The sequence below is a fragment of the Cololabis saira genome, chromosome 23, assembly GCF_033807715.1.
Source record: "Cololabis saira isolate AMF1-May2022 chromosome 23, fColSai1.1, whole genome shotgun sequence".
Lineage (NCBI taxonomy): Eukaryota > Metazoa > Chordata > Actinopteri > Beloniformes > Belonidae > Cololabis > Cololabis saira.
The window spans coordinates 14,161,624-14,176,043 of record NC_084609.1 but is presented as its reverse complement, the minus strand read 5'-3'; the positions used below and the strand labels follow the sequence as shown (position 1 = coordinate 14,176,043).

The 14,420-nt window shown below is 38.9% G+C and overlaps 2 protein-coding genes across 3 annotated transcripts in view; one reads left to right on the top strand and one right to left on the bottom strand.

Moving 5' to 3' along the window:
* The window catches only part of tbc1d30 (TBC1 domain family, member 30), a 29,984-nt gene extending 28,425 nt beyond the window's left edge, over positions 1 to 1,559 (bottom strand). The window contains exon 1 of one of the 2 annotated variants that reach the window (XM_061714416.1): positions 1,064 to 1,559. In XM_061714416.1, coding sequence (XP_061570400.1) covers positions 1,064 to 1,418 — 355 coding nt within the window. In that variant the 5' untranslated portion in view covers positions 1,419 to 1,559. The remainder of the gene's footprint in view (positions 1 to 1,063) is intronic. The other variant, XM_061714417.1, reaches the window with a different exon arrangement.
* A 5,082-nt stretch (positions 1,560 to 6,641) lies between these two features.
* Positions 6,642 to 14,420, top strand: part of gnsa (glucosamine (N-acetyl)-6-sulfatase a) — an 11,869-nt gene continuing 4,090 nt past the window's right edge. The window contains exons 1-10 of the mRNA XM_061715315.1: positions 6,642 to 6,949; positions 9,772 to 9,831; positions 9,921 to 10,127; positions 10,971 to 11,036; positions 11,412 to 11,510; positions 11,645 to 11,812; positions 11,925 to 12,007; positions 12,121 to 12,239; positions 12,331 to 12,434; positions 13,821 to 13,922. Of these exons, the coding sequence (XP_061571299.1) occupies positions 6,800 to 6,949; positions 9,772 to 9,831; positions 9,921 to 10,127; positions 10,971 to 11,036; positions 11,412 to 11,510; positions 11,645 to 11,812; positions 11,925 to 12,007; positions 12,121 to 12,239; positions 12,331 to 12,434; positions 13,821 to 13,922 (1,158 nt within the window). The 5' untranslated portion in view covers positions 6,642 to 6,799. The remainder of the gene's footprint in view (positions 6,950 to 9,771; positions 9,832 to 9,920; positions 10,128 to 10,970; positions 11,037 to 11,411; positions 11,511 to 11,644; positions 11,813 to 11,924; positions 12,008 to 12,120; positions 12,240 to 12,330; positions 12,435 to 13,820; positions 13,923 to 14,420) is intronic.

Below are 14,420 nucleotides of genomic sequence, written 5' to 3'. Positions count from 1 at the left end.
GCCCTATTGTATATGTAGGAATTTTTTTCCTTGTTTTTTTTTTTTTCCCCTTCTTCCGACGGCCTTTTTGCCTCCCTAAACGTGCCCTAAAAGTCACCAAATTTTGCACGCAAGGCAGGCTTGGCGAAACATTTTATATTTAATGGTTTGCATGAATGGGCGTGGCCTAATGGCTCAACAGCGCCCCCTAGAAAACTTTGTGCCTCAAGCCCCACAATACGGTTTGACGTACATGCACGAAGATCGGTATACACCTGTATCATGTCGCAACTTAGAGAAAAGTCTCTTGGCGCCATGGCCGAAACCGAACAGGAAGTCGGCTATTTTGAATTAATCGTGGAATTTTGGCGCAATTTATGCAATTTCTGCTCTTCGCCCGAACCGCAACGTGCACCCAGGTGTGTTATACATCAAAATGTGCGTCTCCATCCTGCAACGACGCGCATTACTTTTCTCAGTCAAAAAAGTTACCTTGGTGAAGCTAGACGCCAAAAGGCGCGTCCCCGCTTCATCTGATTTGTCCATATTTGATAGTTCCTACTTTCTGCCAGAACTTTTGAATGGTTTGACATAGAGACTCGTGGGTGGTGTCATCGGACTCGGTTTTGAGTACTTGACATTCATTGGCCGGAATTAGCCCCGCCCCTTCTTCTGATTGGTCGATATTTGATAGTTCCTACTTTCTGCCATATTTTTTGAATGGTTTGACATAAAGAGTCATGGGTGGTGTCATCGGACTTACTTTTGAGTCCTTGATCTTTATGGGTGAAAATTTCACACGCGAGGGCCCGTTCATCGCTGCTTGCAGCTTTAATTTATAATTGCTCTGGTAATAACAGGTATAATTTTTATTATTATTATTCTTAAGCTAAATTTAAATAGAAACAAGGGGTAAGACCCAATACGTTTTTTACTTCCTCCTACTCCTTTTCGGGTATGAAGGTTTAGTTCCCTTTGATTTTGTTTAATGACTGTTTATTTGTATTCTTTTTTGTTTTGTGTAATTGTTTTTTTTTTGTTTTTTTTGTATGATCTAAATCCAAACCCCACCGTCCCTGCTCACCTTTCTGGGCCAGGTAGTTGACCTGCAGCCTCCGGGTGTGCTTCTCCTGCAGCTCCTGCAGGAAGCCGGAGCCGGAGCTGCTGCGTCCCGGGAATGCGTCGGAGCCGGACGCCTCGGTGGAGCTGTCCCAGCTGTCCGCATGCCTCCTGCCGGCCCCCCCGCAGGCCTCGTACAGCTCCACCAGCAGGCAGTCCACGATGGAGGTCTTGGGAGCCGCCAGGGCGGAGAGATCCCCCTGCAGGGACGCCGTGGAGGAGTCCAGCTGGACGCCGCTCTCCTCCTCCGACCACACGCCTGTGTCGCATATGTCAACTTCCAGAAGTTCATCCCTGCTCAACTTCAGCGCCGAGGCCATTTTAATCCATTAAAACGAAAAAGGTAACTTAACTTTTTCTGACTGTGTGAGCACTTTTTTTCCGGACAACACGGATAAAGTTTTAAAAAGTTTTCACTTTGAGCGTTTGGAAGAGGATGGAGTTCCTGGAAGAATCCATTCCTCGCCGCGGACAGGTGAGTCCCGCCCGACAGCTGTTACCTAGCGTGATTTATGGTCCCGCGTTAAATCGACGCGTACCGTACGGCGTAGGGTCTGCGTTGGTGTAACGCGGTACCATAAATCAGCCTTTACCTCCCCGTCCCCCTCTCCCCGGGGCCTCACAGTGGACCAGCCCACCTCAACTTCTCAATGGCTGACAAAACTTTCCTTAGGTCCCGAGCAGGTGCCTGGAGCTCCCGGATTGGACAATCAAAACCAGACAAAGTTTTCTGCACCAATCCCCTTCTTCCTCTAGTTAAAACTGTATTAGACGGCTCATACATGTATTTAATTTGCAGTGTGAGTACAGTGTGTGAGTATTTATAAATACAGGTTAAATGATCAGTGAATGGGGGTAGGACCATGGGTGCAAATCCCGGGGGGGGCGGGGGGGACATGTCCCCCCCAATTTCTGAAAAACATGAATTGTCCCCCCTAATAAAAATACCCTAAATTATTCAAAATTGAACAAATGTATTTTCAGACTTAAAGGTTGAATATGTAGAATATTTATTAAAAATATATTTCTAAAAAAATAATACATCCACGGTGCGTTTTGAGGTGTACAGAATGAAAGTATTGCTACTCCATACATTTTTTTTTTTTAGTCTGAATTAATATTTTTAAAATTTTTGACGGGCTCGACAATGACTTTTTGTCAACGTTCTGTTTACATTCGTACCTGCCCGTAGCCAACATGTGGCTCACTTCTCCACTGTTTTCCTGCCTCCTCCCGGTCGTATGCGTCTGTTTTCAACGAAGCCTTTTCAATAATCAATTGGTGGATCAATGGACCAATCTATGGCATGGTATGAGTTGCATATTGGCAAAAAATTAAAAATTAAAATCACGTTAGTGTCCCCCCCCAATCCTGACATCGGATCTGCACCCCTGGGTAGGACTAAATAAGTTTACACTTCTTCCTACTCCTTTTTTGGCACATGTAAATCAAGATAGCAAGTTTTAAAGGATGAAATTCTTTGTTGTGTTGTTGTTTTCTTAAAGGAGCTTGAGGCCGGATTGAGGCAGGATTTATGAAAAAAATCCGTATACATTTTAAGTTTTCTAGTAATAATGTCAGATGAAGCGTTCCAAACCCAAAAGAATGAGCCCTCTAGTGTATCTCTCCTTTGCCTTGAACAGGCTGTGTGCTGCAAAATGTGCTGCAATTCGGTCCCGAATTTCCCGCGCTGTCCTGCGGATGTGACGTCACATGACGCTGCATGCACGTTCTCCCCGTTCTCCCGTGCCGGCTTCACTGTTGGTTGCAGTACCCCCGACGGCCGTCGTGGTGAATGGTGGCGCTAGAGAGTCTCATTTCTTAAAAGGAGCCTCATGCTCCTTTAAACTTCTCATGAAGTGTTGTTTCTTTTTTTTTTACATGTACAAAAATAAAATAAATCAAATCAAATCAATTTACGAATCACATTTAAAATGTGTTCCCGTGTTGTGTTTGACATAAAGCTTAACTTCTGTATTTTGAATGTTTAAGAGTATAATACTGAATGTATCTTATTTGAGACATCAATTACTGAGACAGTTTTATTCATTTAAAGTAAATATATAAAATTGTCAAATGTATAGCGACCCCCCAGGACTGAGACAATGGCTCGACATTGTTGAAGAAATATACGCCATGGAAAGATTGACTTTTTGTTTGAGAATTAGAGGAAGAGATTTTGCTCAAAAGTGGCAAAAATGGTCTACATTTAAGGTCAAATCCCAGCCATGCCCTTAAAGAAGGGAAAGAAAAGAATGGCAAAATATTACATCTCCCCCAGGTAGTTATGTTATGATTGTTACTATCATTTTTTATTTTTATTATTATTATTTTTTTTCTCTTTCCTTTTTGTTTAAAATTATGTTTCAGGTAGAGATAAAAGTCCAAACTAATATAACTGAAAATTAATACAACATTAAATGCTGTCATTTCAAAGCTTCCATTGTTTATAGCCTGAAATAAATCAAGACATCTGAACTCTGTTTTATTTACAGTGACAGTGTTGAAATAAAAACAGGTCATATTTGTTATTAGTGACATTTTTTAAGAGATATGAGATAGAACAACATAAAAAACTAAAATGTCACTTCTCATAATGAATCACAGTAACTGGCCAGAAGGCAGTAAAATCAAATGAGCATATCAATGGAGGAGGTGTTTTTCAGAAGTAAAGATGGGGGGGAGTACCGGTATGCCACTCCTGCACTGGGTTAGCATTTCAGCAACGGAAACAAAAGAAAGAGGAAAACAATTTCAATATAAATGGTATAACTGGTGGTTATCAGTGTTCCCTCTGCCTGTGCTCAACAACACTTCTTAAAATAACTTTTAGTGGACACAGTTTTGTCACTGCAGCTATAAGTGCAAGTTAAAAATCTACCAGGCACGAAAGGAAAAACTGCAAACACGATCCAACAAGGACACCTCCTTCCCCAAGTTTGTTTCATATCCACCGGAGGAAATGGAGAACATTCCTATCCTCTGATGAATCAAAAGGGGAAATTATTGTTTGGAAATCCTCAATATGGGATCTTCCAGGCTCAACAGAAGTGTGATGGATTGGCTTGTCATCAGCAAATATTTCAAGAGTCAACCATTGGCATTAGTAACTGTCACTATTGTGGAAGCACAGCTAATTTTGGATGATATAGCCTGTACAGATTTCAGGCCCCTGTGCGTATTTTTTTTTTTTTCAAGTTTTTTTGCTTATTTAAACAAGACAATAGGAAACCAAATTCTGCACATTATACAATAGCATTGCTCCTCAGTAAAAATTATTTATCTGCCTGCAGTCCAAACCTGCCACACTGAAAGCATCTGGACTGAAATAATAAAAAAAATGGGCTCTGAACTATCGAGCGACTAAAATGCTAATGTATATCATGAGAGAATGAAGAAACATTTAATTCTTATAAATAAGAAAAATGCATTTGTGAGATGATCAGCAGAGCTGAGTGTGTGTCTTGCACCCATACAGAACTTGTCAAATCTTCTCTGCCAATACCAAAGAACCTATTCTGCTATTGACTCTTGTTTGCTATCTTGCAGCAAATGTTAGTTGAAGAACAGGATGTCAGTATGTGACCAAGCTGGTGACCAGTATGATAAGGAGGTGCCAGGCTGTTGAGGCCCACGTTTGTTCAATTAATAAAATGTATAGCAAATATGTATCATTTCTTCAGACTTCAATAATCCAAGCCAATAAATTACACCAAACACAAGTCAATAGCAGAATAAGCTGTTTGGCATTGGCAGAGAAAATTTGGTTATTTCTCTTCATGGGTGCAACAAACAAAACTCACAATCCCAAAGAAAGTTGATATAGGCTCCAACAGATCCACGTTACCCTGAATTGGAAGAAGCTGGTAGAGAGGATGGATGAATGGATTTGGCACCATTTTAAAAGACAATAGACTTCGCACTGGTGTAAGAAACACAAATTTATGTGCCAACATAAGCATTCAAAATACACCAGGAGGCCAAATGTTACCAAACGTCTTTTAATTGTAATACAGTTTTGATATAAATAGTGACATCTGTGATATACCGGTAGTCAGCAATCTTCGCCTTTGAATATTGTGAAAATGGAAAATTAGGTCTGCGGAGAGGATAATTGGGACTAACCTCCCATCTATCCAGGACCTGTACCAGTCCAGGACCAGGAAACGGGCAGGTAACATCTCTGCAGACCCCTCACACCCAGGACACAGTCTGGTTGAACTCCTCCCCTCTGGACGGCGCTACAAAGCACTGGACGCCAAAACCTCCAGACTCAGAGACAGTTTCTTCCCCCAAGCTGTTGCTCTGATGAACTCTCATCACTCATAGAGTCTCAGAGTAATCAATCACTGGGCAATAATAATAATAATAATAATCAGAATCAGAATCAGAATACTTTATTGTCAGTGTACCTGGGTACAGTGAGATTTGAAGCAGCATCACCTCTCCAGTCCAAGACAAATAACAGTAGTGCAAACAATAAGAAATATAAGAAATATAAATAATATAAAAAAGGTTAAGGTGCATTTTAATAGTTTTTTACAGATGATAGTATACACATGTAGGAATATTGCACAGAGTCCGGGAGAAGTATTGCACAGTTAAAAAAAAAAAAAACAGTAACGAAGATAATTCACATGTTGTTCAGGGTGATTATGGCTTTGGGGAAAAAACTGTTTTTGAGTCTGTTTGTTTTTGACCTGATGACTCTGTAGCTTCTTCCTGAAGGCAGCAGGTCAATCACAATCATATGCTGTAACAATGCACCTTTCAATAACCATGTCTACCTCATACTGCTACATCTTTCACTTTTTTTTAAAATTATATACAGGACTGTCTCAGAAAATTAGAATATTGTGATAAAGTTTTTTATTTTCTGTAATGCAATTAAAAAAACAAAAATGTCATACATTCTAGATTCATTACAAATCAACTGAAATATTGCAAGGCTTTTATTATTTTAATATTGCTGATTATGGCTTACAGTTTAAGATTAAGATTCCCAGAATATTCAATTTTTTTTAGATAGGATATTTGAGTTTTCTTAAGCTGTAAGCCATGATCAGCAATATTAAAATAATAAAAGGCTTGCAATATTTCAGTTGATTTGTAATGAATCCAGAATGTATGACATTTTTGTTTCTGTAATTGCATTACAGAAAATCACAATATTCTAATTTTCTGAGACAGTCCTGTATATGTTAATAAGAGCTGTCATTTGTCTATTTACTGTACAGTGAGCGAAAATAACCGAGTCAAATTCCCTGTCTTGTTTGACCTGACTTGGCCAAATAAACCTGATTCTGATTCTGAAAATGTTCAAATATTTTTTTTTATTAATACCTTAGGAAATTTCCTCCCAGCAAAAGAATATGTTTCATATAAATACCTGATAAAACAGCTACAAAGTATTTTTTTTTAGTTGGTGAAAACGTAATTTAATTGTATAACACAGATAAAATATAAAAGAAACGCATTAAAGCGTTTAAATACCTAACATATCACGTGACCGACTCGTGCTTCCGTGCCTGAAGCGGAGTCACGTGACCGGCGCACCAGGAAGTGTTTTCCCTCAGAAACAGCTCATGTCTTCTTGTTTTTTTCTTTTTTTTTCTTTGAGGGCTTTTGTAACCACATTTCACGGTGTCTCGGGGCGGCCGGAGAAGGGCGGCTCCAGATAATTTCTATTTGAATTAAGAAAATGGGCTCAAATCGACTGACGCTGCTGAACTGCCTCCTGATCTGCGTCACCTGGACCGAGCCGAGCCAGGGGCTGTTTCCATTCCCCACCCGCAGACCCAATATCGTTCTGATCCTCACAGACGACTTGGACAGCCTCATCGGGGGGCTGGTAAGGGCATTTTTTTTGTCATTTCTCCAGCTTCAGTAGCTTGGTTTATGGTTTAGCAGCTTGGGTTCATGTACGGGTTTTCAGTCCAGTCTCATTAAAGCTGACCGGTCACATTCCTGGTCAGACACATCATTTAAGCTTCTTACAGAGTCAGCAGGCCTGCCTTCACCTATCTGTCACAGATCTGTTAAAGACGCACTGAAAACAAAAAAACAAAACTCGTTTAAAAGGATTATGAAGTTTTTCAGCAAAGCATTTATTTCATTTTGGTAGTTCCTTAAAATGTACTGATGTGTAGACTGTACACTGGCACTTTACTAAGTTTATGTTGTGCACCAGAATCTTCCAGAAGACAGTTAGTTAGTTAGTTAGTTAGTTAGTTAGTTAGTATTTATTTAATACATAATATCTTAAAACCCATCTGTTCAGACTTGCCTATCCAGTCTAATTTTCTGTATTTTATTTTATTTCCTGTTGTATTTTCTATGTTTTTTTTTTAGTAAGGTGTCCTTGGGTGCTCAGAAAGGCGCCAACAAATAAAATTTATTATTATTATCATTATTATTATTATTATTATTATTATTTCGGTGCGATCACAAGCATAAAAATCAACAAACAAGATAACAAACATCCACAGGTTTTTCCCTTGTCAACATTGTGATTATTTTGACCGAAAAGGTCTGGGCTTGAAGCATAAAGCTTATCTTGCCCAACTTTTAACATAATAAAATATACAAAAAGAACAAATGAAGTGTCATGAGGTTACACAAAATAATAATAATAATAATAATAATAATAATAATAATAATAGCTGTAATAACTGTAATAATAGTACTAGTAATAATAATGATAGCTCTGAAAACAGAAAGTGAAAAGATGCTAAAGAAACTGACAAAACCAATTTAGGTTGTCATTTCATCTCATACATGTGTACATTCTTCTTTGTTTTGGTAATAACCTTTGGTAATTAGAGCTGCTGGTAGACTCAAATTGCTCAAAAATAATTGTATTTACAAAACGATTACAACATACAATCTAACGGCAATAAGATGAAAGCAATCAATGTTGGAATATCACATCCACCATGCAGGTTGGAGGTGGTGTTTCTGCATAGTGTGGCTTTAAATTATGTGAAAGAGTGTTGTTTGTTTTTTGAAAATCTGCAATTAATATTGATTCACCATTCTTAGAGGATGGTAATTTGGCTGTTTTATAATTGTATTGAAGAGCCGAACATGCGGGTTCCAGAGATTACACTCAATAAGGCAGGAGATGTTGGTTGTTCCCAGTCAGCTTTTGGATAAAGTACAAATAAAATCGGAATGTTTTAACAGGAAAACATGCAGGCGCATGGGGGGAAGAAAATCACCAGGACATAAAATTCAAATACAGTATGCTTTGAAAAATGCTAAATACAGACCACAAGTCCTGAAAACCAAATGAGCAGAAAAGGTTACTGTGTGTTTCTGATCAAACACGAAATCAGCTTAAGTAAATCGGATTTGCATACGGAAAATCCAAACATAGACAACAGGTGACATTCAATGAGTCTGCAGTGGAGAAGAGGAAGATCCTGGTAAATATTTTGGTAGAGGATCTTTCGAACGGGATGAAAGAAAAACAGCACTTTTCCAAAATCACTGATGTGAAGTTACAGGACTGTCTCAGAAAATTAGAATATTGTGATTTTCTGTAATGCAATTACAAAAACAAAAATGTCATACATTATGGATTTATTACAAATCAACTGAAATATTGCAAGCCTTTTATTATTTTAATATTGCTGATCATGGGCTTACAGCTTAAAAAAACTCAAATATCCTATCTCAAAAAATTAGAATATTCTGGGAATCTTAATCTTAAACTGTAAGCCATAATCAGCAATATTAAAATAATAAAAGGCTTGCAATATTTCAGTTGATTTGTAATGAATTCAGAATGTATGACATTTTTGTTTTTTTTAATTGCATTACAGAAAATAAAGAACTTTATCACAATATTCAAATTTTCTGAGACAGTCCTGTATATGTTAGATCAGGGGTTTTTAATTCCGGTGCTTGGGTAGCATGTAAAACATGCAGGACAGGAGAGCCCGAGGATCGGAATTAAAAACCCCCGTGTTAGATAATGGAAACAGGACAGATGGCAGGTATTAACTTTACTGCACGTGTGCAGGTATACTTTTCTCATTTTATTTTAATTTAAAAGTAGGTTTGGTGACACAGAAGTCATCTTGCATAATGATGACGGATATTGCCAGAGAGCAAAGAGAATTAATCAAATATATATATTTCAACTCAGGGACATGGCCAGCAAACTAGATCTCAGCTGTGGTGGAAATTAAAGCAAAAAACAAACGAACAAAAAGGCCGATGATCAAGGTCCATCCTGCAAAACCGCTCTGTTGACTGCAATATGAGAAAGCTGGAAGCTGATTGAACAGATCTCAAAGAAGGTTTGCAACAAGAGGTCATTGTGATTTCTCTCCTTTTTAATTTTTATTACAGTTTAGCATTTTGGCTGTAGTTAATCTGTAAAAAGAAAACAGCCTTTTAAGGATTTTATTGCCTTTTACTTTTTTTTTTTTTTTTTAAAGGCATGTTGTTCAAAGCTGTAATTTTCATATGTTATATAGCCCTTTCCTTTGTTTTTTTTCCCTGATGTGCAACATCTGGAACTGCAAAGCATTCCTTTGTTGAACATTTGTGCAGCAGACTTTCCCACAGAAACAGCAGGATAATTGTAGCTTTAACTATGAGACCAAAAACAAGTTACAAGTTTCCCTCCCTGTTGAAGTGCAACATGTTTGTTTTGTTTTTCAGAGTCCACTGAGTAAGACAAAAAAGCTGATTGGCGATGCTGGGATTTCTTTCACAAATGCAGTAAGAGTCATCCGTCGTTGTTTGTTTTTACAACCTCATTTGCAGCCTCCCATGTGTTCTGTTATTGTGCTGACTCTCCTGTGCCTCAGTTTGTCGCCAGCCCGCTGTGCTGCCCGAGTCGAGCCAGCATCCTGACCGGGAAATACCCACACAACCACCATGTCGTAAACAACACCTTGGAGGGAAACTGCAGCAGCATAGCCTGGCAGAAGAGCGAAGAGCCCCGCACGTTCCCCGCCTTGCTGAAGAACTACGCTGGCTATCAGACCTTCTTCGCTGGGAAATATCTAAATCAGGTGAGCTGAGTGGAGGGAATCAGAATGAGCCTTAGTGCGTGAAGAAGTTGCATAAAAGTTTTTTGTTAAAACTAACATAGAGTTGGAAGGGGAAGGTGGTTAAAGTCTCATTTACAACTGCTAATTGTGCATCAAAGGTCCTTAACTTCCTGATTTAAAATTTGGGTGTTTCTCTTTTCTTCAGTGAAGGGAAAAAAGAAAACAAACTCTTGCTTGATTAAAGCAAAACATTTGTCTGATGGCTATTTTGACAGGTGTCAACCAACGAATGAGCAGCTTTTGTGCATTCTGTTGTTTTTACTCCACCAGTCAGAGCAAACTGGGACTTTTGAAAGGAGTTGTGGGGCAAGAGTATAGAATATATATATATATATATATATATATATATATATATATATATATATATATATATACACATACTTATATATAAGTATAGAACAGGGTCTGTTTGTACAGGATGAGAACTGATAACTACATTTTTAAATATACTTCCTTGTACATGTATTAGTTTATTAGTTTAGCACCCCCCCCCAAAAAAAGATACAAATGTTTTCAAATTGCATAGAGAATAAAACAGCGTGCACGATTTTCCGGATTCAAGGTCATTGCAGAATATTTTGTTAAGTGATATCAGATCATTAATGTCAACATGACATTCATGGGGAATCAAGAGCGTGTATGTTTTTGTCGTTTTATTTATATTTAATAATATTTTCTCTTATTTTATGTATTTGCATGCATTCCTGAAGCTGAATTACTCCGAGGAGTTTCTGTCCCATGCTATAAAATATCATACAGATATAAGCATCTATTAATCGCATTTCATTGTTTGCATTGTTGCAGTATGGGCGCACCGATGCTGGTGGCGTGGAGCACGTCCCTCCAGGCTGGAGCTATTGGGCCGCACTGGTAAGACTGAAACAATGAGCTGATCCCATTTCCTGTTTTTATATATTATTTTATCTATTTTTATAAATCAAAGTTATTAGATAAACCAAAGGGGCAGTGTTGGATGTTAAACCACACAAGGCTTCTTTTTTTTTTTGACATCAGTTGACTGAAAATACAGAATTTGCCAGTTTGTGAACACATGTAGTGACATTGGAGAAGCTGATTCAAAGATGCCATATGTGCTATAATCAAAGCTAACGGCTGTCCAACGACGAAGTGATTCTTTTCATTAAACAAACAAATGAGTTGCATATCTGCTTCTAAACATGCAGGATATCTTAAAAAATGGGTTGTTTTTCATGGTATCTAGGACCTCTTTTTTGTGTTTTGTAGGAGAAGAACTCCAAGTACTACAACTATACTCTGTCGGTGAACGGGAAGGCTCAAAAACACGGAGCCGACTACACCAGAGACTACCTCACAGACGTCCTGGTGAGCAGCTTTGCTTTTACTCATCTTCGCTTCTGTATAGTTGAGTAGAAAACAAACCCCAAAATACTACTTTCACAGTAGAGGGGTGGAAAAACACTGGTATAAATGTTCATTTTTTGTCTTTTCCTCCTCAGGCCAACATGTCTCTGGACTTCCTCCAGTACAAGTCCAGCTTCCAGCCGTTCTTCATGATGGTGTCCACACCGGCCCCTCACTCGCCCTGGACAGCAGCTCCTCAGTATCAGGGCCGCTTTAACACCACCAAAGCTCCCAGGGCGCCCAATTTTAATGTCCATGGAAAGGTAGGACTCTGTTGTGATACCCCAAAATGATTTATTTGATAATCAGGGCACAGGGTTATTCTTCCAACCAAAGAGCAGCTTCCTCCTCACCATGACTCTGTTCTCCGTGCAGGATAAACACTGGTTGATCAGACAGGCTAAAACTCCCATGACCAACTCTTCCATTCAGTTTCTCGATGAAGCCTTCAGGAAAAGGTCGGTTGTGTTGTCACCTCTTGTCTCCTCTTTTCTTCTTCTACCAGTCTTTCTCAAGGACTTTGTTTACCCTCCTCTAATCTCACGTTCCTTACACTCGTCATGGCCTGCAGGTGGCAAACTTTACTGTCAGTGGACGACCTGGTGGAGACAATTGTGAAGAAGTTGGAGGTCAGAGGTGAATTGGACAACACCTATATCTTCTTTACGTCTGACAACGGGTACCACACGGGTATGTTTGCGTGTGTGTGTGTTATACGTTTACTGCCGGCTTTAATGTTGCGATATACCACGGCAAACACGTGCGTCTTGCTCTGTTGCAGGTCAGTTCTCTCTACCGCTTGATAAAAGGCAGCTGTACGAGTTCGACATCAGAGTTCCTCTCATGGTCAGAGGACCAAACATCAAACCCAATCAGACCAGCCAGGTACACATGCACACGCACATGCACAGCTGACAGTTGTTTTTAATGACAAGATCAATACGAAATCATCCGTGTCCGTCGGTCTGCTTCACAAATGCTGACTTGTGACTTGCTGCATATTTGTATGAGAACACAACTAGAAAACCTATTTCAGTATTCACTGTGTTTTTGTTTGTTTTGTTTTTTTTTAAACTATATACAATATTTGAAGAAATATGAAAGACTTATGAAATAAAATTCAGCATATAAAGTTAAAACTGAAGTAGCCCATAAAGAGCCTTCAGTTTTCAAAATAAAAACAAGAAATGCATAAATTTGATTAGTTTATCCCTGAATCCATACATGTTCTGCAACACCATCCTAATATGCACAGAAACATAACTAACCCATTTTTGCCATTTTACCGATACTCAACACAGGTTTATGAAATTACTACCTTTAGTTTGTTATAATCATGGCATATGTGTAATTACTGACAGAAAGTATCAGGTATTTAAGATTCAATAATTTGTCAAAAACAGCAGTTAAAGAGGCTCTTGCAGTAAAAATTGCAAATGTAAATAAATAAATAAAATCATAAAACTAGATGAAAGTATCAAAATATTACACATGAACATTTACTTTAATCTGGACCATATGGAGGCAATGGAAAATACTTATGTGTTATATATAAGTGTTAACATATTATTTTCAATTCCTGTTTTTAAAAGCAGCGCTGCCTGGATCTCATGGTTTCCTGTTCCAGCTGACAGAAACCACTCAAACCATCTTTCATGCCATTTATGCTACACGTCCAAAACTTCGACATTTATCTAAAACTAATTTTACTTTACCTGGTCAGGTTCCATGTGCTGCATTTCTCCATCCTGGTTTGTAAACACATGTCCTGATATAGTGCAGGGCATCAGTGTGTGTGATGCTCCTTCTCGCCTCTAGGGGGACCCTCTGAGCTAGAAATGGCAAAAGTTCCTTTAGGAGGACAGAAGTAGGTACAAGATTGTTTACATCTGGAAACATAAGCTTGCAGGGAAATTAACTTAACTATAAAAGGTGTAGGCTGTGAGGGAAATTTAAAGTGCCTTATTTGTACATCATCATCTGGGCCGTAAGGCTGAACATTCAAAGCCGGTTTCATGGGAAGTCTGCATATGTGCAACGCCTCGTTCTGTAGATGCTGATCTAATCTGCAGAGCCAGTAGTACCGCAGTTGTCCAATTGCACATCTGATGATGGTATAAATGGGACTCTTGATTATTTTTTATTGCTGTGGCATGTGTTAAAGCCCGTAGCATTCATCCACTTTCTCTCTGGAGCGTTATCACCACAGTTCAGCTGTCTGTCCCCTGCACCATCTGTTCGGCTGACTAACTGAATGCTTGCCGTTGCCAGATGCCAGTGGCGAACATTGACCTCGGCCCGACCATCCTGGACATCGCTGGATACAATGTCAACAAGACACAAATGGACGGCATGTCCTTCCTGCACATTATGGTAAGAACGCTGGTTTATGTGATTAAATTCTGGCAATTTTGACTCTTGATATACAGTTATAGAACACTGCAATTCTATAAATATAAATAAAATATTTCAGCATTTCAACTAACAAAACATCCTTCCACAATTTAGTAACATTGATATTTTCCCCCAAAACTTTGTTTCCCTTTCTTTCTTTCTTTTCAAAGACTTTTTTTTCTTTTTTCTGTGGCTCTTGTTGCCTTTATTTTGAAAGTCGCTAGACAGGAAACTAGGGTAGAGAGAGGGGGAAGCATGCAGTAAAAAGCTACAGGCCAGGATTCAAACCTGCGCCACCTGCACGAAAGATAGCCTGTTTGTGGTGCAGCCGCAGAACCGACTGAGCTACCTGGAGGCCCGACCCACAACCTTTCCTGCCGAGTTGATTTAATTAGTTAGAGCTGCAAAACCAACATTTAATTTTAATAAGCCCTTTTTTGGAAAACGTGGAATAAGGCTGCAAAATGTTTAAACTCC